General features: G+C 41.7%; 1 protein-coding gene across 4 annotated transcripts in view; it reads right to left on the bottom strand.

Moving 5' to 3' along the window:
• mvb12ba (multivesicular body subunit 12Ba) overlaps window positions 1-25,169 on the bottom strand; it is a 42,117-nt gene extending 16,948 nt beyond the window's left edge. Inside the window, exons 1-4 of one of the 4 annotated variants that reach the window (XM_014145659.2) lie at window positions 24,946-25,169; window positions 16,955-17,077; window positions 3,008-3,115; window positions 66-162 (exon numbers count right to left, since the gene is read on the bottom strand). In XM_014145659.2, coding sequence (XP_014001134.1) covers window positions 66-162; window positions 3,008-3,115; window positions 16,955-17,068 — 319 coding nt within the window. In that variant the 5' untranslated portion in view covers window positions 17,069-17,077; window positions 24,946-25,169. Of the gene's footprint in view, window positions 1-65; window positions 163-3,007; window positions 3,116-16,954; window positions 17,078-22,370; window positions 22,390-22,721; window positions 22,864-24,713; window positions 24,856-24,945 lie in introns of those variants that run through there. The other 3 variants (XM_014145650.2, XM_045693849.1, XM_045693853.1) reach the window with 3 other exon arrangements.
• Between the last annotated feature and the right edge of the window lie 585 nt (window positions 25,170-25,754).

Raw genomic sequence — 25,754 nt, 5'->3', positions numbered from 1 at the left:
AATAGATCCAGGGGGGGGTAAAGAAGGAGAGCTTTAGGATATGAGAGGAGAAGATCAGTGCTTACGTGTGTCCACCGTCTCCTGGATGGGAATAAAACCTACAGGCAGAGTGTCCTTGATGTCGATAAGCTTCATGTCCACCAGCACATTACCTAAATGACTCTGCAGAGACAGACAGCGACAGACAGAGAGACAGAGAGACAGAGAGACAGAGAGACAGAGAGAGAAACCACATCCACGTTAGCTAATGATCAGTCAACAGTTCATTCCAAAGCCTTGACAGTGGCAGCAGAATGTTTGTGTATGTGCGAGAAGTGTTAGCAGTGGAGGGAAACAAAATGTGGATTCTTCCCCGACTGAGAAGACGTCTCCCTACCTCCATAGAGGGTTATAAATCACTAACGCCTGTGGGTCCGTTGCACACTTTGCGGACTAATTTCACAGTATCTGTTTTTGTCACAGACAATTACGCTGCGGGCCGTATTGATTGGCAGACAAAATAGCTTCTGTTGATGGCACGGTCACATCTGATCACACCTCAAACTGGCAGGAAACTAAACGGAAGTTAGTCTGGGTCTGATGGACAGACGTTGGGGTGGGGGGGGGGAGTAATTGTTTGCTACGCGGCTATTTATTTCGGACTTCAATTGTGTTTCTGTCAAGGATGAATATAATCAGTACATTGGTTTCTACCTTGGCCAGGATGTGTATCAACTGGCCCCATCAAGTTATCAGATCAAGTTGTATGTTACAGACCTATTCTTTTCACAGCAACTCTACAGACCAAGTTCGTACAGGAATTGTTCAAACTAGACTTACTTAAAAACAGACCTCACAAAGCAGCCATCATCTCAAAACTATCATACTGTAAGTATAACAAAAGAACATCAGTATTCGTAGGGAATTCCTGATTTGATAACAGCGCTATAGACCCTGTTGTTTAAACAATCCTGAGCAAGGGCAAAGAGTCAATGGAGCCCTGGAATCATTTCAGAATAACATCCCCGCGGCGAAGGAGAAAATCTTTTGTAACTCGGTGATGTTTGTTTGGGAAAGCCTTTGTGAGAACGCCTGTACTCTATGCTTAAGGACCTCTGTCCAATGTTCTCCATGGAGATGTGCTAAATAAACTCATGGTCAAACTCATTTCTCATTTCCCTACAAACAGGCTCTACGCCTAAATAAGGTCATCGGTATCACAGTTCTCTACCAACAGGCTCTACGCCTAAATAAGGTCATCGGTATCACAGTTCTCTACCAACAGGCTCTACGCCTAAATAAGGTCATCAGTATCATAGTTCCCTACCAACAGGCTCTACGCCTAAATAAGGTCATCAGTATCATAGTTCCCTACAAACAGGCTCTACGTCTAAATAAGGTCATCAGTATCACAGTTCCCTACAAACAGGCTCTACGCCTAAATAAGGTCATCGGTATCACAGTTCTCTACCAACAGGCTCTACGCCTAAATAAGGTCATCAGTATCACAGTTCTCTACCAACAGGCTCTACGTCTAAATAAGGTCATCAGTATCACAGTTCTCTACCAACAGGCTCTACGTCTAAATAAGGTCATCAGTATCACAGTTCTCTACCAACAGGCTCTACGCCTAAATAAGGTCATCGGTATCACAGTTCCAGGATCCACCAGGGTAGATTTTACCTTTATTACTCCATCTGAAGTGAATTTAGTTAGCCCATTACCCTAACCCACTGTATTACTCTATTCATCGACAGTGGATATATTGGCTATACCATTTAAGAAGACAAACACTGTATTCACGACTAGTTTAGTCAGATATTTTTTATTGGGTTATTACCTAATTAATATTTGGCAAGTTTCCAACCATAGTGGTCCTGTATGGATCAGTTGGTAGAGCATGACGCTTGCAATGCCAGGGTTGTGGGTTCGATACCCGGGGCTACCCGTATGGAAAATATACGCACACATGGTTAAGTGGCTTTGGATAAAGGCTGCTTGGCATATGTTAAAGCACCTGGTGAAGCGCTATATAAATCAAATTCTTAATTTTTGGGGCTAATTAGTCTAAGCAAAGAAACTGGTGACTCTTGCAGAATGTGTTTGTCAAGTAACATAAATTATGGCACAAAAAAAGCTGCCAGAAAACAAGGTGCTTCAGATTAGATATTTTGGTCTCTTTCCCATCACAGAGAGTGAGTCATGCATGGAGTTTCTGATTAGAGAGGCTTATTGTATTGTTGTGTTGAGAAACAGGTTCCTCCTCCCTACAGTAATTATTTGAACATCAGGGCTCTCCAGAGGGTGGCGTGGTTTGCCCGACGCATCACCGGGGGCATACTACCTGCCCTCCAGGACACCTACAGCACCTGATGTCACAGGAAGGCCAAAAAGATCATCAAGGACATCAACCACCCGAGCCACTTCCTGTTCACCCCGCTATCATCCAGAAGGCGAGGTCAGTACAGGTGCATCAAAGCTGGGACCGAGAGACTGAATAACAGCTTCTATCTCAAGGCCATCAGACTGTTAAACAGACATCCCTATTCAGCTAGCAGCCGGTTACTCAACCCTGCACCTTAGAGGCTGCTGCCCTATAGACAGACACAGAATCACTGGTCACTTTAATAAATGTAAAACTAGTAACATTAATCATGTTTACATACTGCTTTACTCATCTCATCTCATATATACAGTATACTGTATATACTGTATTCTATTTTACTGTATTTTAGTCAATGCCACTCCGACATCGCTCGTCCTGACATTTTATATATTTCTTAATTCCATTATTTTACTTTTAGATTTGTGTGTATTGTTGTGAATTGTTAGATTCTACTGCACTGTTGGAACTAGGAACACAAGCATTTCACTACACCCGCAATAACATCTGCTAAATATGTGTATGTGACCAATACAATGTGATTTGATTTAGTAGACAAATCATTCAGGAACACAGATTTTCATCACAGTGGGCATTAGAGTGGCAGTGTGGTATCATTAATGTACATCGACTTTCATCACTTACGTTTTCTTTAGAGAAGACCCTGGTGAAACAGAGGTAGCGTGTCACCTTGGATTTGAACAGACCGTCTTTCCACAAGTCAGCGTCAAGGCCATCTGTTGTTTGGGACACCTGTTGGTTGAGAGGGATAGACATTTAGAGGGGCGTCGCTAGTCAGTGTGAACCTATCAACATTGAGGGAGATAGTGATGAATCTGTTGATGCTGGCAAATAAAAAGGATTTTACTGGCTGATTGACACAAGGTCAGGTCAAGCTTGGAGACAGGCAATTACAGTTTTCTACTAAAAGTTCTAGACTGAAACACAACACTTGAAAAGACGTGAACACAATACTAAACAGTGACATTAAACTCGTGCAACAAAAAAAAGATGGATTAAGCAAACAGGAATTGAGGGATCCACCGCTCATTAACTCCGAGGACATTTGAACCTGTGGGATATTGGGGTGTTACACCACTAGTCATGTGAGTAGTCCTCTCCATTTAATGCCTGTATCCGGCCAATCCAGCAGTGCCTGTTCACTTGATAGAGAGAAGGAAAAAAACTGCAGGATAAGCGACCCTCATGCAAAGCAACACATTCTTGGGTTTCTCCGTGGCAACAGGAATTCTGTGGTCCACCAAGGCTGGTTTGGAAGACACTTCCATCCCACTGAGGTATAATTGAGTTAAGAGGGAAGTGTCTATGTGACAGGTTAAAGGAAATACTCATAGCCTGTTATACATTAAAAAGTATTAGTAAAACATCTAAGGTTAAAAAGATCATGCATTCAGTACTAGTTAATAGAGATTGATAAAATTCATATAATTGTGTTAAAAAGTTAATCTGTGATCTACTAAATGCTCTTAATCTATGAGCCTGAGATCGATTGCTCTGGTCTCCACCCAAGTTCCCGGGGAAATCGTGGTCTTTTCCTCATTGCACTAAAGTTCTAATTGAGGAAACAATACCGTATCACTCTCGTGATTATTTCTCCCCCTTTTCAGGGGCGTAACATCTATACTTGGCTATCAGTGAGAATGTAGATTCCCTGTCTGACCAGAAGTCAGCAAAGCCTCTACAATGATATTTTCTCTACCACAGAGAGATAAAAAAAAACGTTGGTTGGGGAGTTGGGGGGGGGTTGTGCTTAGCTTTGAATGTTCCTTATGTGGGAACTCCTCTTCCTAAAATGAGTTTGATGGAGAGAGACAGTTATGGATGAAATCCTACCAACCCCAACTGGCAAAGACCATAAATGTGCCTGGGGTTTGAAGGTAGGGTGTGGATAGAGAAAGTGCCTGGGGTTTGAAGGTAGGGTGTGGATAGAGAAAGTGCCTGGGGTTTGAAGGTAGGGTGTGGATAGAGAAAGTGCCTGGGGTTTAGGAAACGTAGGAGACATTTTCTCAGCCTCTTTTCCAGGGTCAGTGCACACCACATCCTGTTGAAGGCCCATGGGAGAGATCCAGTGTAAGATTAAGGATGAGGGGTACTCGTGACAAAGAGAAGTGGGGGTCACACCACCCTGACACGGACTGGGCACTAGTCTGGAGGGACACCACCCTGACACGGACTGGGCACTAGTCTGGAGGGACACCACCCTGACACGGGCTGGGCACTAGTCTGGAGGGACACCACCCTGACACGGGCTGGACACTAGTCTGGAGGGACACCACCCTGACACGGGCTGGGCACTAGTCTGGAGGGACACCACCCTGACACGGGCTGGGCACACCACCCTGACACGGACTGGGCACTAGTCTGGAGGGACACCACCCTGACACGGGCTGGGCACACCACCCTGACCGGACTGGGCACACCACCCCTGACACGGGCTGGGCACTATCTGGACACCACCCTGACACGGGCTGGGCACACCACCCTGACACGGACTGGGCACTAGTCTGGAGGGACACCACCCTGACACGGGCTGGGCACACCACCCTGACACGGACTGGGCACACCACCCTGACACGGACTGGGCACTAGTCTGGAGAGACGCCACCCTGTGTGTCTGTGTATATTTGGGGGGGGGGGGGTTGATATGCTAAGCCGGCCCTCTGTTGTGCTGGAAATGTAACCTCTGTTCAGGGGTCATGGAAGGGTCATTGAGCAGTTTGGAATGAGCACGCCTGAAGGAACATGCTGAACAAGTATGGTGTGTGTGCCCTTGAACAAATAGCCTGTGCTGCTAAAAAGTAAGTTTGATGGGGGCAAACGCGCCAATACAGAAATAACAAATTCCTGTAGTCCTGATAATATAATTAGATAGAATTGTGGGTATTCAGAGGTAAAATCCAACCCTGAACAACTTCACTAGTGTGGTGTTTTGCAGAGCTGTAGCCGCAGACACTATGAGTGAAGTAGAGACTATGCCAATCCCATTGTACACAGGCGACGTTCACAACTATGACTGGAATGCAATAGACTAGCTGTATGCAAATTCATCCAGCTGCTTTCAAAGAAGCTCGGTGGAAGGAAGTTGAAAAGTCAATAAAAAGACAACATGACTGGACTATCTAGGTGAAGAGTCCACACTAAAAGCGCTAGCCAAATGCCAGCTTCCGAGACTAGGAGCTTTGTTAGATCTCTGCCCAGGTATGGAGAGCCGGAAGGCCAAACAAAACAACAATCACAATATTCAAAGAATGGATCAGAACTGACAACTGAGGAATATTTCAGGATAAGGCATTTCATTCAAAGTGTGGTCTTCTCCATGTTTCTCAGTCCCTCTCAATATCTAGGCTACTGTATATCCTGTCACATGACAGGAATTTCTAGGCCTACTGTTTACCATTAGGCACTAAACCAGCATATTTAGCTTAAGTATTTGTACTTTGTCTGACTATTTTCGAAAAATGTGGCCAAATCAAAAATGTATTTTAAGTATGCATATTTTAAAGTATCTTCGAATATGCTGAACAAAAAAAACACAACATGCAACAATTTCAAAGATTATACTGAGTTATGAGGAAATCAGTCAATTGAAATGAATTAATTAGGCCCTAATCTATGGATTTCACATGACTGGAAATACAGCTATGCATCTGTTGGTCACAAACTGAAGGTCTCACAACGGCCTCAGGATCACGTCATGGTATTTCTGTGCATTCAAATTGCCATCGATAAAATGCAATTGTGTTCGTTGTCCGTAGTTTATGCCTGCCAATACCATAACCCCACCTCCACCATGGGGCACTCTGTTCACAACGTTGACATCAGCAAACTGCTCACCCACACGACGGCATACACACGTAGTCTGTGGTTGTCCAGCCGGATGGACATACTGCCAAAGTTTCTAAAACAACGTTGGTGGTTAAATGAACATTAAATTATCTGGCAACAACTCTGGTGGACATCATCAGCCAGCATGCCAATTGCACCCTCCCTCAAAACTTGAGACATCTGTAGCAGTGTGACAAAACTGCACATTTTAGAGTGGCCTTTTATTTTCCCCCAGCACAAGGCGCACCTGTGTAATGATCATGCTGCTTAATCAGCTTCTTGATATGCCACACCTGTCAGGTGGATGGATTATCTTGGCAAAGGAGAAATGCTCATTAACAAGAATGTAAACAAATTTGTATTTCATTTATTATTATTTTTTAAATCGAATTTACATAAGTATTCACACCCCTGAGTCAATACTTTGTAGAAGCAACTTTGGCAGCGATTACAGCTGAGAGTCTTTCTGGGTAAGTTTAAGAGCTTTCCACACCTGGATTCAGCAACATTTGCAATTATTTTCAAAATTCTTCAAGTTCTGTCAAATTGATTGTTGATCATAGCTAGACAACCATTGATTTGCCAAATTTTTTGCAGTATTACTTTAATGCCTTGTTGCAAATAAGATGCACCATAGGGTGGCGCACAATTGGTCCAGCGTCATCCGGGTTAGGGGAGGGTTTGGCCGGTGGGGTTTTACTTGCTTGGCTCATCGCGCTCTAGCGACTCCTTGTGGCAGGCCGGGCGTCTGCAGGCTCAGTTGAGCAGTGTTTCCTCCGACACATTGGTGTAGTTGGCTTCCGGTTAAGCAGGCGGGTGATAAGAAGAGCGGTTTGGCGGGTCATGTTTCGGACGACGCATGACTCGACCTCCGCTTCCCGAGCCCATTGGGGAGTTACAGCGATGAGAAAAAAATTGAAATTGGGGAGAAAAGGGGGTAAAAATAAAAAAACAATTATTCACAGCTTGACTGAGGAACATTACAGATAATTGACTTTAATAATAATTGATAATTGACAGCCTGAATTTAAAATGGATTAAATTGAGATGTCACTGGCCCTACACACAATACCCCATAATTTTTACAAATAAAAAATGTAAAATCTGAAATGTCTTGAGTCATTAAGTATTCAACCCCTTTATTATGGCACGCCTAGGAGTAAAACCTTGCTAAACGAGTCAGTCACATAATAAGATGTAAGGACTCACTCTGTGTGCAATAATAGATTTCTGCATGATTTTTTAATGACTACCTCATCTCTTTACCCCACACATGCAATTATCTGTAAGGTTCCTCAGTCGAGCAGTGAATTTCAAACAAAAAGACCAGGGAGGTTTTCCAATGCCTCGCAAAGAAGGGCACCTATTTGTAGATAAAAATGTATAGACACTGTACATTTACATCATTTAGCAGACGCTCTTATCCAGAGCGACTTACAAATTGGTGCATTCACCTTATGATATCCAGTGGAACAACCACTTTACAATAGTACATCTATATATTTTTGTGGGGGGGGGGGGGGGTGGTAGGGTTAGAAGGATTACTTAATCCTATCCCTACATCTGAAATACCCCCTTGGACCAAACAGACCTGGGTACAAATAGCCCACATCTCAAATACCCCTAGGACCAAACAGACTTGAGTAAACAAAAATGCATGGAAGATGTAAATATTTGTATTTGAAAATACACCCGTCTGTGTATGAGTATTTTTTTAAATACATGCCAATACTTTCCAAGTATATTTCCAAATACATTCCAATATTTTAACAATAATATCCAAATACTTACTTTTAAAGACAATTTCGAAGTAATGGAAATAGAATGAAGTATTTAAGTCCGTCAGGGACCAGACGAGTTCTCTCTGCTTACGTCCTCTCAGGGACTATGATAATCGATTATGATCAAATCAGCTTCCTGTGAACACATGTTGTCGAGAAGAAACTTATGCCACATTCCCCTGGACTAAAAAGACATGATAACTACCTCTGCTGAAATGAGTAGTGAAGTCTTGCTCTTCCCAGTATTCCCATAGCTGCAAACATCAGAACAAAGTGTGGGAGAACTTCATCACTTTCTAGTATAAAACTACTTGGTGCCGTTACTCGCAGTTACATTTTACCTTGTCAATTGTGCAACCCCCCCCCCCCCCCCAATGTGCTACAGCACATAAGGAATACGTGTTTCAATCCCAATGCGTCATTATCACTTATACCAGCCCTTATGGAAATCCCAAGCAGCAGAGGACCAGGCTGAGAAGAACTGTTAATAGGGAAGGATTCACTGTGGCAGCTGGTAACGATGGCCAACAGCCAATCACAAGCTGTTAGAATCTTGGGGGATATTGGATCCCTGCGCCACTCCCAGACTTTCGTGACATCAGGTCGTGGCTTTGCGCCATCTGCCCGCACACAGAAATGCGTCTCTTCTCCATGGCAATGAGTCAGCTGGTGCCTTTCCTTTTGAGACGGTGAGAATGAGAGCGTGACCATCAACGACAAGCCTGAGTCAACGACTACACTCATGGAACGAGGCTGGGGAGCACTCAAGGAACGAGGCTGGGGAGCACTCAAGGAACGAGGCTGGGGAGCACTCAAGGAACGAGGCTGGGGAGCACTAAAGGAACGAGGCTGGGGAGCACTAAAGGAACGAGGCTGGGGAGCACTCAAGGAACGAGGCTGGGGAGCACTCAAGGAACGAGGCTGGGGAGCACTCAAGGAACGAGGCTGGGGAGCACTCAAGGAACGAGGCTGGGGAGCACTCAAGGAGTATAAGAAATGTTTGACGATGTGACTTTCATATGTATTCAGAACAGAAACTAACTTGTCAATAGTTACAGAAGTGCAGAACGCCGAATTTAATTTTCCATATTGGTATTTTATTTGGATCCCCATTACCGGTTGCAAAAGTAGCAGCTACTCTTCCTGGGATCCACACAAAACATGACATAATACAGATAATTAATAGACAAGAACAGAACTACATACAATTTTTTTTTTTAAAGGCACACGTAGCCTGCATATCAATGTATACACACAAACTATCTAGGTCAAATAGGGGAGAGGCGTTGTGCCGTGAGGTGTTGCTTTATCTGTTTTTAAAAAAAACATGTTTGCTGTTCATCTGAGCAATATAAGATGGAAGGAAGTTCCATGCAATAAGGGCTCTATATAATACTGTACATTTTCTTGAATTTGTTCTGGATTTGGGGACTGTGAAAAGACCCCTGGTGGCATGTCTGGTGGGATAAGTGTGTGTGTCAGAGCTGTGTGTAAGTTGACTATGCAAACAATTAGGGATTTTCAACACAATGTTTCTTATAAAATGAAGTGATGCAGTCAGTCTCTCCTCAACTCTTAGCCAAGAGAGACTGGCATACATAGTATTTATATCAGCCCTCTGATTACAATGAAGAGCAAAACGTGCCACTCTGTTCTGGGCCAGCTGCAGCTTAACCTCTCTTGAGCAGGTGGGACGCTAGCCACGGTTCACACTATTCAACAGCCAGTGAAAAATCAGAGCGCCAAATTCAAAACCACAAAATGTCATAATTCAAAGTTCTCAAAGAAAGGACTATTTTACACCATTTAAAAAAGGTACACGTCTCCTTAATGTAACCACATTGTCCGATTTCAAAAAGGCTTTATGGCGAAAACAAAGTTAGATTATGTTAGGACAGTTCCAATACAAGAAAAAGCACACAGCCATTTTCCTAGCATGGACAGGCGTCACAAAAAACAGAAAACCAGCTAAATTGATGCACTAACCTTTGACGATCTTCATCAGATGACACTCCTAGGACATCATGTTACACAATACATGCATTTTTTGTTCGATCAAGTTCATATTTATATCCATAAACCCCATTTTACATTGGCGCGTGATGTTCAGAAAATATTTTTCCTCCAATACTGCCGGTGAATCAGCACAACAATTTACAAAAATACTCACCATAAACGTTGATAAAATATTAAACTGTTATTCAAAGAATTATAGATGAACATCTCCTTTATGCAAACGCTGTGACAGATTTCAAAAAAGCTTCACGAGGAAAGCACACTTTGCAATAATCTGAGTACTGCGCTCATAAAAATACACTAGGCAATACAGATACCCGCCATTTTGGAGTCATCTAAAATCATAAATAGCATTAGAAATATTCACTTACCTTTGATGATCTTCATCAGAAGGCACTTCCAGGAATCCCAGGTCCACAATAAATGTTGCTTTGTTCGATAAAGTCCATAATTTATGTCCAAATAGCTCCTTGTTGTTAGCGCGTTCAGTAAGCTACTCCAAGTGTAGGAAGCACGCAGAAAATGTCACGACGAAAAGTAAAAAAAGTTATATTTACGTTCGTTCAAACATGTCAAACATTGTATAGCATCAATCTTTAGGGCCTTTATCACTTAGAACTTCAATAATATTCCATCGGGACGATTGCAATGTCTTGAAAAACGTTTTGGAACACAGCTAACTCTCACGTGAATGTGCGCCAATGAACGCCAGTACCTTCCTGAGTCAACAACTTCCAACTTCCTCTGTTCGCTCTCTGTTCATCATAGACGCCTCAAACAACTTTCTAAAGACTGTTGACATCTAGTGGAAGCCTTAGGAAGTGCAAAATTAACCCTAAGTCACTGTGTGTTCGATAGGCAATGACTTGAAAGGACTACAAGCACCAGAATTCTCACTTCCTGGTTCGATTTTTCTCAGGTTTTTGCCTGCCATATGAGTTCTGTTATACTCACAGACATCATTCAAACAGTTTTAGAAACTTCAGAGTGTTTTCTATCCAAATCTACACCAATATGCATATTATAGTTCCTGGGCCCGAGTAGTAGGCCGTTTAATTTGGGTACGTTTTTCACCCGGCCGTGAAAACACTGCCCCCTACCCTAGAGAGGTTAACTAATGTCGGTCTTTCCTTGCAGCACTAGACCACATGACTGGACAATAATCAAGATAAGACAACACTAGAGCCTGCAGGACTTGCTTTTCGGAACGTGGTGTCAAAAGTTGAGCATCTCTTTAGTACCGACAGACTCCCCATCTTTACAACCATTGAATCTATATTTGACCATGACAGTTTACTATCTAAGGTAATGCCAAGTAATTTAGTCTCCTCAACTTGTTCAAAAGCCACACCATTCATTACCAGATTCAGCTGAGGTCTCGCACCTAAGGAATGATTTGTACCAAATACAATGCTATTAGTTTTAGAAATGTTTAGGACCAGTTTATTATGGCCACCCATTCCAAAACAGACTGCAACTCTTTGTTAAGGGTTTCAGTGACTTCATTAGCTGTGGTTGCTGATGCGTATATGGTTGCATCATCAGAATACATGGACACACAGAATAGAGGGCCTAGAGAGCTGCCCTGCGGTACACCACACTTTACATGTTTGACATTAGAGAAGCTTCCATTACAAAAAAAAACAGTTCTATTGGATAGATAGCTCTGAATCCACGATATGGCAGAGGTTGAAAAGTCATACGTTTTTTTCCCAACAGGTTATGGTCAATAATATCAAAGGCTGCACTGAAAACTAACAGTCAATTTTCTTATAAATTTCTCCATACCCAGGGAGAAGGAGATATCGTTGGTGTTGGTGAAGGAAGGCACGCGATGGAGATCCCCTCCAGCCTACGCTAGTCCGGTGTTTGGTTTGAGCTTGAACTCCTGCCTTTCCAAGTGCCAGTGGCACAGGGCTAGACCTTCTGCAGCCCATCCAACCTGCACTGTGAGCCTGTGTCCATGTAAACTTGCACCTGCAAAGTTCAACTTGGGCACACTATGAGTTAGGCCTAGGTCCTCTGGGTGCCAGCAGAAAGGATGAGGCACAGCCGAGAGGTTACTGCCGTGTGGAGGCCTAGAGGACTTCAACAGGCTAACAAGATGGTCACCTTCTGAATCATAAACATAAGGCTACAACACTCAAGGAGACTCAAACTGCAGGATGTTGTTTCACATTCAAAAGTACAACTAGGCCTAGGGATGTGCATCTTTCCCTTTCCAGATGATTCAATACGTATCTAGATACAATACAGGAACCATACATTTTAGTTTGAAACGAGTCGGTGCAATTCGACACACTAACATTTGTTGCTGATGGAGCTCATGAGCTGGATCATCTGAGCTGACTTCTCTGTGTGTGTGTGTGTGTGTGTGTGTGTGTGTGTGTGTGTGTGTGGGCACCTGAGCTGAGCCATAATGGAGACTAGACATCCACCACTATCAGATTAGAGCCATAATGGAGACTAGACATCTACCACCCCACTACCACTATCAGATTAGAGCCATAATGGAGACATCTACCACCCCACTACCACTATCAGATTAGAGCTATAATGGAGACTAGACATCTACCACCCCACTACCACTATCAGATTAGAGCCCTAATGGAGACTAGACATCTACCACCCCACTACCACTATCAGATTAAAGGGGGGCAAATGTAGCATATTTGTTTCTGAAATCACCATCACTCACTAATTAACTTGTAATTTTTTCAGATTAAGTGTTTAGGATAGTAATGTAGCAATATTTATTGTTTACAAATTAGCTATGACAAAGCCACAACTTTGGAATTCACCCCCGTCTGTCGTCATCAGGCAATTGTATGCAACGTTCAGCAGGTATAGCCAGATGAGAGCTGTCTCCGGTACCTTACTTTGAACAAATTCAACAGCGCATAGATAACAACCTAGCAAATCACAAAAAAGGTTGTCACTCAACTAATAAAGCCCAATACCACACAAGCCATTAGAAGATGTGCAGGATCAGGAACAGACTGCTACCTCGTGTTGGTCAGCGTGCAAAGCTGGGCCCAGTGCGCAGTTTGACAAGGCTACTGATATTACCTCAGTCTGGTCAGCACGAAGCTGGGCCCAGTGCAGCAGTTTGACAAGGCTACTGATATTACCTCAGTCTGGTCAGCACGAAGCTGGGCCCAGTGCGCAGTTTGACAAGGCTACTGATATTGCCTGTGGTCGTTCAGCATGTAAAACTATTTGTAGACTAATGACTTAAGACAGGTACATGCAGTTTGACACCGAAGGAGAGAGGACGCATCAGTTGTCACAAAATATTACGTATTTTCACAAGCCAGAAAGAATATAATTGCTAAAAAATAAAAAAGATAAATCAAACTTTGCCACAGACGCCAAATACAACAAGTGTAGACCTTAACGTGAAATGCTTACTTACTACAAGTCCTTAACCAACAGTGCAGTTCAAGAAGAGTTAAGAAAATATTTACCAAATAAACTAAAAGTAAAAATTTTTCATTAAAACCTCTTGGGGCTAGGTGGGACGCTAGCGTGCCACCCGTGGTGCACTCCATCAACAGCAGGTGCATTTCAAGAGCGGCAAATTTGAATCCAAATAAATGTCAAAATTCAAATTTTTCAAAAATACAACTATGTTACACCATTTGAAAGATAAACATCTCCTTAATCTAACCACGTTTTACGATTTCAAAAAGGTTTTACGGCGAAAGCATAAATTTAGAGTATGTTAGGACAGTACATTTACAAGAGTTGTGTGTAATGTTTTGTCAAGTCAAAGACAGGGTCACCAAAACCATAAAACCAGCTAAAATGATACACTAACCTTTTACAATCTCCATCAGATGACACTCCTAGGACATTATGTTAGACAATGCATGCATTTTTAGTTCTATCAAGTTGATATTTATATCCAAAAACAGCGTTTTACTATGGCATTGATGTTGAGGAAATCGTTTCCCTCCAATAACCGGCAGTCAAGTCAGCGTCACAAATTAAATAATTAAAATTAGAAAACATTGGTAAAATATTATATTGTCATTTAAAGAATTATAGATTTACATCTTTTGAACGCAATCAACTTGCCAGATTTAAAAATAACCTTACTGGGAAATCACACTTTGCAATAATCTGAGCACTGTGCCCAGAAAAATACGCGTTGCGATACAGACTAGACGTCATGTTGGGGAGATCTAAAATCGAAAATACTATGTAAATAATCCATTACCTTTGATTCTCTTCATCAGATGTCACTTCCAGGTATCACAGGTCCATAACGAATGTAGTTTTGTTCAAAAAAGCTCATCATTTATGTCCAAAAATCTCCGTCTCGTTAGCACATGATGTAAGCCAGCCGGACTTCTCGTCATGAACGAGGGGAAAAAATATATTTCCGTTCGTTCAAACATGTCAAACGTTGTATAGCATAAATCATTAGGGCCTTTTTTAACCAGAACATGAATAATATTCAAGGTGGACGAATGCATAGTCTTTTATAACGTATTGGAACGAGGGTACCCAACATGAAGTAGCGCGCCAGGTGTCTAATGGGACATCACCGTTCCATGGCTCTTGTTCGGTCAGATCTCCCTCCAGAAGACTCAAAACACTTTGTAAAGGCTGGTGACATCTAGTGGAAGCAATAGGAAGTGCCAAAATATTCCTAAACCCCTGTGTTTTTCAATGGGATAGGTTTAAAGTCAATACAACACATCAGGTATCCACTTCCTGTCAGAAAATGTCTCAGGGTTTTGCCTGCCAAATGAGTTCTGTTATACTCACAGACACCATTCAAACAGTTTTGGAAACTTTAGAGTGTTTTCTATCCATATATAATAAGTATATGCATATTCTAGTTACTGGGTAGGATTAGTAACCAGATTAAATCGGGTACATTTTTTTTATCCAGACGTGCAAATGCTGCCCCCTAGACCCAACAGGTTAAAATAAAATGACAATACAAAATAAGTTACAAACAACTCAAAAAAACAATCCAAATTTACGTGCTATTTTGTTTTGGAGCACGTAAAATGTCAGCCATCAAATCCGGTGCCATTAAGTTTGAATCTAATTTCTGACCAATGCATTCTACATTTGCATTGGTTTGGGATCCGATGCACTTGCATCTTAAACATTGGGGGGAATCTGTGAATTGTTACATCCCTACCTACAGTTGAAGTCAGAAGTTTACATACACCTTAGCCAAATACATTTAAACTACATTTTTCACAATTCCTGACATTTAATCCCAGTAAAAATTCCCTGTCTTAGGTCAATTAGGAACACCACTTTATTTTAAGAATGTGAAATGTCAGAATAATAGTAGAGAGAATGATTTATTTCAGCTTTTATTTCTTTCATCACATTCCCAGTGGGTCAGAAGTTTACATATACTAATTGAGTGTTTGGTAGCATTGCCTTAAAATTGCTTAACTTGGGTCAAACATTTCGGGAAGCCTTCCACAAGCTTCCTATAATAAGGTCGGTGAATTTTGGCTCATTCCTCCTGACAGAGCTGGTGTAACAGAGTCAGGTTTGTAGAGCTCCTTGCTCACACACGCTTTTTCAGTTCTGCCCACAGGTCAGGGCTTTGTGATGGCCACTCCAATACCTTGACTTTGTTGTCCTTAAGCCATTTTGCTACAACTTTGGAAGTATGCTTGGGGTCATTGTCCATTTGGAAGACCCATTTGCGACCAAGCTTTAACTTCCTGACTGATGTCTTGAGATGTTGCTTCAATATATCCACATAATTTCCCTTCCTTATGATGCCATCAATTTTGTGAAGTGCAACAGTCCCTCCTGCAGCAAAGCACCCCCATAACATGATGCTGCCACCCCCGTCCTTCACGGTTGGGATGGTGTTTTTCGGCTTGCAAGCCTCCCCCTTTTTCCTCCAAACATAACGATGGTCATTATGGCCAAACAGTTCTATTTTTGTTTCATCAAACCAGAGGACATTTCTCCAAAAAGTACGATCTTTGTCCCCATGTGCAGTTGCAAACCGTAGTCTTGACTTTTTTATGGCGGTTTTGGTGCAGTGGCTTCTTCCTTGCTGAGCGGCCTTTCAGGTTATGTCGATATAGAACTCATTTTACTGTGGATATAGATACTTTTGTACCTGTTTCCACCAGCATCTTCACAAGGTCCTTTGCTGTTGTTCTGGGATTGATTTGCACTTTTCGCACTAAAGTATGTTCATCTCTAGGAGACAGAACGTGTCTCCTTCCTGAGCGGTATGACGGCTGCGTGGTCCCATGGTATTTATACTTGCGTACTATTGTTTGTACAGATGAACGTGGTACCTTCAGGTGTTTGGAAATTGCTCCCAAGGATGAACCAGACTTGTGGAGGTCTACAATTTTTTTTCTGAGGTCTTGTCTGATTTCTTTTGATTTTCCCATGATGTCAAGCAGAGGCAGAGTTTGAAGGTAGGCCTTGAAATACATCCACAGGTACACCTCCAATTGACTCAAATGATGTCAATTGGCCTATCAGAAGCTTCTAAAGCCATGACATCATTTTCTGGAATTTTCTAAGCGGTTTAAAGGCACAGTCAACTTAGTGTATGTAAACTTCTGACCCACTGGAATTGTGATACAGTGAATTATAAGTGAAATAATCTGTCTGTAAACAATTGTTGGAAAAATGACTTGTGTCATGCACAAAGTACATGTCCTACCCAACTTGCCAAAACTATAGTTTGTTAACGAGAAATTTGTGGAGTGGTTGAAAAACAAGTTTTAATGTCTCCAACCTAAGTGTATGTAAACTTCTGACTTCAACTGTATAAGCCTACATCAGTGTAAGATTCAACGCAATAAATGTGTGATTAACATCACATGCCAACATCAAGAATAGCTTGTGCGGCTAATCCTTCATCAAACAGGCTGATTTGATATTTTTTTTAATTAACACATCTTTCCTCAGTCCTGCACCTCCTTGATGTACTCACCACATCATAGCCAGTAGGCGCTCTGTTTCGCGAGGCCACCACCCCCACGCCAGTGATGGGGTCCATGGGCAACTCCGGCAGTGCGTCTGAAAGTTCCCGAACCTCAGGCATCATGGGAGAGTTCTGGGGAAGGAAGAAACACAGCTAGGGTTCAGTGCCTCTAGAACTGTCTGATTGGGTTGAAAAAGTTAAGCGAAAACAGGTCTAATGTAAAAGTTGCCCCTAAGCACAGATCTATGGTTACAGACCCAGTGCTAATGACTGATAGCAAGACACACTGTCTGTGGTTAAAGATTATAGCAGGGGATCTCCAACCTTTTCTAGCATGAGGGCTACTTTAAAAATTATGAAACATGTCACGAGCTACTCATAAAATGTTTTCCTAGCTTTTAAAATAGCCAGTATTTGTATTTTCCAGAATTACCTTCTGTTTCTACTCTCAATTTTACAATTATTCATAGAGAACTAAAATGCGACGTCCATGTCAATAATTAAATCACATCCAAAGACAATTTTTTAATAAAATTATAAAAAATACATTTCTTCTTAAGAAGGTTTTGTGAATCTGGGCCCAGGAAGCTGAAACATGGCCCGAGTCAGTGTGAAAGAAAGCTACCTGCCATTACCATTATGAAGATCAACCCCAGAATAAATTACCAAGAGGAAAGTTAATAAAACTAAACCAAAATAGCCTACTTTTGGAGTGTTGAGCCAGCAGGTTCATAGAATGATGATCCCATCTTACATTAAAACCTCTTATAGAGACCCCTTAACACGCGAATCCCATTAGCGGGATGGATTTGACAACAGCCAGTGAAATAGCAGAGCGCCAAATTCAAAACAACAAAAATCTCATAATTCAAATTTCTCACACATACAAGTATTATACACCATTTTAAAGATAAGAGTCTCCTTTATCCAACCACCGTGTCCGATTTCAAAAAGGCTTTACGGCGAAAGCATAGCATTAGATTATGTTAGGACAGCACCTAGACAAGAAAAAACAGCCATTTTCCAAGCAAGGAGAGGCGTCACAAAAACCAGAAATACAGCTAAAATGAATCACTAACCTTTGATTATCTTCATCAGATGGCACTCATAGGACTTCATGTTACACAATACATGCATGTTTTGTTCGATAAAGTTCATATTTATATCCAAAAATCTCAGTTTACACTGGCGCGTAATGTTCAGTAATGTTTTGCCTCCAAAACCACCGGTGATTTTGCAGAGAGCCACATCAATTTACAGAAATACTTGCCTCAGATTTTCCACTTCCTGGTTGGATTTTTCTCAGGTTTTTGCCTGCCATATGAGTTCTGTTATACTCACAGACGTCATTCAAACAGTTTTAGAAACTTCAATGTTTTCTATCCAAATCTACTAATATACTAATCTACTAATATCTACTTATATCACTTGGTAAGCACATTTTTACTCCTCAACTTATTTAGGCTTGCCATAACAAAGGGATTGAATACTTATTGACAAAGGCTTTTAATTTCAAATTAATTTGTACGAATTTTGAAAACCTCTACTTTGACGTTATGGGGGTATTGTGTGTAGGCCAGCCAGTGACAAATCTAAATGTAATCAATTTTAAATTCAGCCTGTAAAACAACAAAATGTAGAAACAGTCAATGGGTGTGCTGTGCATACTTTCTGAAGTCACTTCGAAAGCATTCTGAAACGATAAAAACTACAAAAAAATATTTGGATCACACTATTCTCTCTGCTTCTCCTCAATTCAGCAGACTGCAAAAGACAGGTATCACACCGAGAGAAATTTGATCAAAAAAATCATATAAATCTTTGGCCTCAACAGTCCGCACTGACAAATAGATCACTGAGGCCCTTACACAAACTGCGCCCTTCCTCTGTGCAGACCACAGAATCCCACAAACTCATTCCTAATCTGACCTCATACAACAAAACAAAGCTTCACGACAGCACCTCAGAAACAACGAATAGAACAATAAATCCCCTGTTCCAGACAGGTACCTAATCCACTAGAGCCAAACAGCACCTGAACATGTTTGAACATCTCACCAGTTGCAGACACAACAGTGCAACAAATATGAGTAGGAGGGGATAGGATACTAGTTTTGACCTTGTCAGCAGAGAAGAGCTCAGTTTCACAGAGAAGATGTGACGTGATTATGACTATTTACCACTGCCTAATAGACAAGACCAGCAGGATTTCACTGATGTCTACCTGAAAGCAAACGTGATCAAAATGCTAGTTAACAAACAAGACAAAAATGTTAGGCTACACGGATTGTTGGAGAAACAACATTGGTCATGACATGTATTAAGGAAAAGCTGATTCCAATGGAATTGGACAGAAATGATTCAGAGGTAAAAAGCCTAACCTGGCCTCCTTAATAACAAACAGAATCAGATTGCTTTGTAAAGAATTAGAGATTGCAAAGAACACTGCCTCGGAACAGCGCAGCAAAAAAAGGGTTCCACTGATTCCCAGATAGGACATGGAATGGAGAACCTGACCTGGCAGTCTGGGTGTGACGGTTTAAACGTTAAAACGTTTCATCTCTCCCCACATTTAAAACAGTGCCGTTATCACACAACTACCACTAACAGACAGGGCTCTAAAGTACGATAAAATATGTTCCTGGGCGACCAGGAGTTTTATTTTTGGGAGTACTGACGCCCGTAGGCACTCCATTTCGTTGCGTCGGATGTCCTGCATTTCAATAGCGACGTCCACAACTGAGCGGAAACGCCACGGCGGTTGGAGGCTGCGTTGCGAGACGGACGCTGCATACTTACATTTTGTTCCCTTCATCTTCAGTCCAGCCAGAGCGCTTTGAAGAACAGGTACATACCACAGAAGAAAACAAAATGTGGTTTTCGGTGATGGCTTTACAGGATAGCTAGCAACTTGTAAACAGTTACCCATTCCTATACGAGTACTAGTGTATTTTAATAGTAATGTTAAAAATAATACACATTGGCCGTTCAGCCAATTATACTGGCCATTGCCTCCCGTTTAAGTTTATTTTACATTCATAAACCATGTCATGGGCCTTTCTAAAAAATCTAATTGTATTTGTCACATGAGCCGAATCCAACAGGTTACAGTGAAATGCGTACTTACAAGCCCTTAACCAACAATGCAGTTAAGAAAAGCTACTCGCCCCATCGACTTTGTTAACCATTTATTTAAACTTTGTTCAGTCACGTTACCTCATTGGCTAGCTAGCTAACAACCTAGCTACTTTAGCAGTGTATCCAAACATCTGGGGGCACAGAGAGAAGGGAAAGGGGATTGCTTCTTCAGGAGATCAATGATCATAGCGATGAATGAATGATCTCTTGCATGTCATCACTCAAACAAGCTTTTTAAAAAAAGGGACAGTGTTCAATTTTCAATGATCTGCATCACAATAGGAAAAATAGTGTTTTTATACAATGTAGAAACCTAATATGACATTTCAATGACAGACATTCGTATCAACATTTTAGCTTTTATAGTAAACTAATATACTTTTTGTGAGTTTAATCTTGGTGGGCAAGCTTTTATAGTAAACTAATATTTTTTTTAAGTGTTACATATTAGTTTTTGGGGCACAACACGTGCTGTAAAAAGTAGCCTAGATCGAATTCATATATGCTGTATCTCAATCAATTAAAAAATATATTTTCTGTTTCTCCTAAATTTCATGTGGTTTTCATAACTAAGTTAGGAGCATCATTGCTCCCAATATTTATTTTTCATTTAAAGCCCTGCGAACAGGTCCCGATCATCATCATCATCATCGTAAAGGGAAAAAATATCAACAAACAGGTCTACCTAACGCAACAACACTGTAACGTTAGTAAGAGGGGATATGCATCTTTCTAGTTATCTGTGTGCATTGTGGTTAACTGTTAACTGGGGGGGGGGGTACACTGATTACAGAAATCATTGCAGTTGATATGCAGCCATTGTGAGTTGAGGTCATTTGCTAAATGAAAGGACTGCATGTGCCATTTGAGCTGCGACTCGCACTACTGAAACAAGTGTGTCTTCCTCATCAATATCACTGTGCACCGTTTACTCTCTTTTCAACAGGTTGTTATTAGCCTTCATAAATGAGAGTTGAGAAACAGTATTAGAAAGCAAAAATTCATCCCCTTTTAAAATCAGCAGATAAACCACATTTGGTGGTTTCTTTTGCCCTGTGTTTGGTTTGTGAGTTTAGTCTTGATGGGCAGTCTTTTGTTAAACATGAAACAAAGTAGGCTCCTTGACCAATGAAAACGGTATTTGCCTTCAAAACATTTTTGCTGCATATTTCAGTCTGGAACCTGTCTAGGTTTGGAGGGGGGGGGGGGTTGTCACCTACTCTGAAAACGCCACACTAGAGCAGTTTGCCACAAAAAAAAGCCTAAAATACTCAAACTGCAGCTCTTAGTTGAAACACATATTTCCCTACTTTTATCAAGCAGTACATTCTTAATTGGAGTTAAAGCTGTGGTGACTTGGTAGAAATGTAGCTCGTCTACAGTTTTGTTTCTGTAGACCTAATGGGAGCTTGGGTTTGTAGAGGGAGTGGTCAGATCCAAACTGACACGTAACGGAGGGAAAAGAGAATGTAGGGAGAAGAACTGTGATCACTTGGCTAGGTTTATTTTATGTCAGTTGTCAAAGCAGTTTCCAGATGCACAAGCCTACTGTATGACTATGGTAGTACTTCACACCCCCCCCCCCAGCTGTCATTCCAGGCAATAGGATTTCACATACTTTATTTATGTTGGATTTTCCCCTTTGTCCTCTCTTTTTAAGTGGGCTGAATATTGAGACTTGGGGGACATCAAAACATAGCAGCATATTAATGAGAGCTGAACTCTTTGGAGTTTGCACGGAGCAGGCAACACTCTGGAGGCTACCTTGGCAACCGGGCCCTCCCGCCTGGCATCTCCTTGGCTACCCGGCTCCCTTGCCAAAACAACTGACATAAAAGGGCTGTGTCAACTCGGTGAGGTAAACAGAAGCAGTTTGAGGCAAAGGGAATGACTGATGTGAAATGTATACCACAGGTTTAGGAGGGGACAGAACCCCCCCCCCCAAGTCACTGGAGTTGAAGCAGCTGATGATGACAGGCTGGAGTCAGAGCAACCTGACAGTGACACAGATATATTAGACTACTGTACAACCAGTTAACTCACTCATTCACAGAACCAGGAGAAGCCGGACATCATAGTCGTACACACAAGCATGTGCCTAAACAGTGAGAACAAATGCATAGTGCCTGGTATAGCATGTAGGAATCCAGCATTTGTCAACAGCAGAGGTTAGGTGGGTCGCTGGGCTAGCCAAGAAGCACAAATGCACAACTCACCCATACATGCACAAGCAGGGTGGTCCGGCTAGGGTCGCCACACATTACACTGTTGTTCACTATGTACATACCACTCACATGCGTGGCTGCTAATGGGGCGAAGCAGGTCCACACCGAGCAGAGTCCTATCTGAATTCCTCTTGTGAAAAAAGACATTGCTAAGGAGACAGAGATGAACACGACTGCCAAGATCGCAGAGACCATCCAGGCGCTGTATCTCTGCTTACAGTAACATGAGCTGAACAGCAAGTGAACACACTTGACTCACACAGACACACTGACAGAGAGCCTGGAATGTGTCATTAACAGGCCTTGATTAGTTTGAGGGCAAGGACAGTTAAAACAGAGTAGGTAGCAAGTTAGTCAGCTTGCATTAGGCTAGCTTTGGTCCTCACATGAAGAAAACAAAACAGTCTACATACCCTAATACAGTAGGACTTTCCCCAACAATTGGCTTCCTTGCCCCCTTTTCTGAAGAGAAACTCAAACAAACATCAATTTAAGTGTTAAGTCAACTGCTTGGGCAAATGTAGTAAAAGGAAACTACCCAAATGTTATGCTCCCACAGCAGGTATGTGAAATCATGGGTCACTTCCTCAAGAACCAGTTCCTCATTTAGATCAAAGTGGGTATGTGAAATCATGGGTCACTTCCTAAATACACAGGTTCTCATTTAGCTCAAAGCAGGTATGTGAAATCATGGGTCACTTCCTCAAGAACCAGGTCCTCCTTTAGCTTCCCTCCTCTCTCATCTTACTGAAATTAACATAAAGAAAACTACCGCACGCAAGATGGAAGGGGAGGCATACCAAAATGTCTCAGCATTCCAAACGAAAAGGCCTAGGCTACCAACACATCTTAATTGAAGGTAGTGGCTACTTTGTTTAAAATCTGTATATTGAGGTCTTTCAATTTGTAACTCATTTATTTACCCATTTGTAATCCCGGACAATGACAGACCAGACGCACAACTTCCTCTCTCTTCATGTAAGAACCATGTCTGAGGCTAAATCCAATGAATTGCTGAACAAGTGTCAGCTAAAATTAACAAGTTCCATCATCAGATTTTAATTACTTTTCTGCACAGAGATGGTTCTCAAGCATTTAGCCTTGCCTACCTCATGTAGGACAAGTTAACACCTACACCCCAGTAAAGATGATCAAATGATGATCAAACCTTTCAAGCCAAACAAATCCAGCAACAACATCCCAGAACAAATTAATATAGTAAGAAAGTTACAGTAGCTTACTACTACCCACAGTATGTAACTAGGCCTTCTGTACGCCTTGGCATTGGCAGAGCACCAAGCACTGACTACAGAAACCAGGCCAAAAACGAATTTACCAACTATCCCTGCATTTTGCGAATTTAATGACTCCAATTTGGCTATTACATTTTAATGCTTACAAAACTGTTTACAAAATGTGACAATCACATTCAATAGGCCTAGATAGGAAGAAGTATGCATTTCTGTTTTAAAGTTAGGTGGCTGGTACAAAGAGTTTGAGACTAAACTGCAATTATACTTAGCTGTAGACTCACGTTAGAGTAAATGCCTGAGTCTCTTGGCTGTTTAATACTTTATCTGAAGCCTCTAAACAATATTCTGAGTGACCGAATACCATGCAAAGGAATACCATTATAGCTAATATATATATACACTTTCTTGCCAACAAATAGGCACAAGATTGCAGAATACCTTGCCTGGTGTTCATGAGAGTAAATATCTCCATTGGGTGTAACCAGCACAATTTCCTTGGATAAAAAAAAACTAATGTTGTATGACTGAATGGACTGTGTAGGAAACTAGCTAAATAAGTGGCCTGCTGTGTTGACTGGGACCTAGCCTACCTACAAACCTAGCTAGCTAGCTTCCTCCAACTAAATAGTTAAGTTCATTAGCTAGGTAACGTTAGTAAATATGCGGCTGTGGGAAAGACATACGCTACTAACTAGCAGCTAAGTTACTCTTTGGTTTAGCGTTGGTAAGATAATGGTAGCTAGCTGATTATGTGAGTCCTTGACATTGCCACATAGCTAACGTTAGCAAAACATCGGCAGGCAGCTAACGAACACAGCCAGTGCTCTGGCATGCTAGCTACTTAGCTAACGTTGCAATCATATTTCTAACGTAACTAGGTAACTAAAGTCGATTAAATAACAAAACGGCTTGCCATAGTATGGTAACAGTAGAACTGGCAATTAAGTTAGTAAACAAAGCTAGCAAGCTAACGAACGTTAGCATCTTTCGCTCCAAAAAGAAAGACAACGAATTCTTGGTAGTTAGCATGCACCATCAATAGCTAGTTACGTTAGCAGGTTAATTATGCAAAGGAAATGAGCAACAACAATACAATCCATATCTATTATTCCAAATGTGTCATCATCTCGTTAAATCTCGTATAGACTTAACTGTTACTCGCGGCACAGTGTCCCTCCTTTTCAGACAAAAACAGCTTTTCATGACCACAGAAGCAGCAGGGGCTAGTAGTAGTACTACAAGCCGCGGACTCGTTTGAGGCCACCGCGGAGAGAGAATCGACAGAGGCGAGATGCAACCTTCGCACAGAGAGGAAAGCAGATTCTAGCTAGTTTGGTAGCTAAGCTAACGAGCTAGTTTGCATGCTAACTAATCGATTTCTTACCTAGTGAGGCCAACAATTATGATTTTTTTTTAAAAACAATCTTGGTTTAGACTTCTTATCTTCTTTTCCTCTTCTCCCCTTTTTCGGAGTTACAGCCGCAAGAAATGCATCCTTTCTGGGATGTTAGCTAATCCCCAACGAGTTGATTTACTGAGCATTTAGGTGACTGAGATTATAGCTAGCGGATTCTAATAGCTGCCATTTGTGGACATTGCAGTGAGAGAATGAGGGAGTGTACCAAGGCAGAAGTGATATGGTAATGCCCCCCTCCCTGCTCATGTTTGTTTTGTTTTGTGACTGACATATCAACAGTGCATGTAGTTAAGAACTATACATGAGCCCGCTATGAATTCTTTGCTTCTGATGAAAAATGTACCGTCATATTGTTTTCCTTTTAATTTCCAAATCAAATCAAAGCAAATGTATTTACAAAGCCCTTCTTACATCAGCTGATGTCACAAAGTGCTGTACAGAAACCCAGCCTAAAAACCCAGAACAGCAAACAATGCAGGTGTAGAAGCACGGTGGCTAGGAAAAACTCCCTAGAAAGGCCAAAATCTAGGAAGAAACATAGAGAGGAACCAGGCCATGAGGGGTGGCCAGTCCTCTTCTGGCTGTGCCAGGTGGAGATTATAACAGAACATGGCCAAGATGTTAAAATGTTCATAGATGACCAGCACGGTCAAATAATAATAATCACAGTGGTTGTCGAGGGTGCAACAGGTCAGGACCTCAGGAGTAAATGTCAGTTGGCTTTTCATAGCCGATCATTCAGAGTATCTCTACCACTCCTGCTGTCTCTAGAGAGT

Source organism: Salmo salar, chromosome ssa01 (genome assembly GCF_905237065.1).
Source record: "Salmo salar chromosome ssa01, Ssal_v3.1, whole genome shotgun sequence".
NCBI classification, from domain to species: Eukaryota; Metazoa; Chordata; class Actinopteri; order Salmoniformes; family Salmonidae; genus Salmo; species Salmo salar.
The sequence above is the reverse complement of the archived record's forward strand: the minus strand, read 5'-3'. Positions and strand labels throughout refer to the sequence as shown.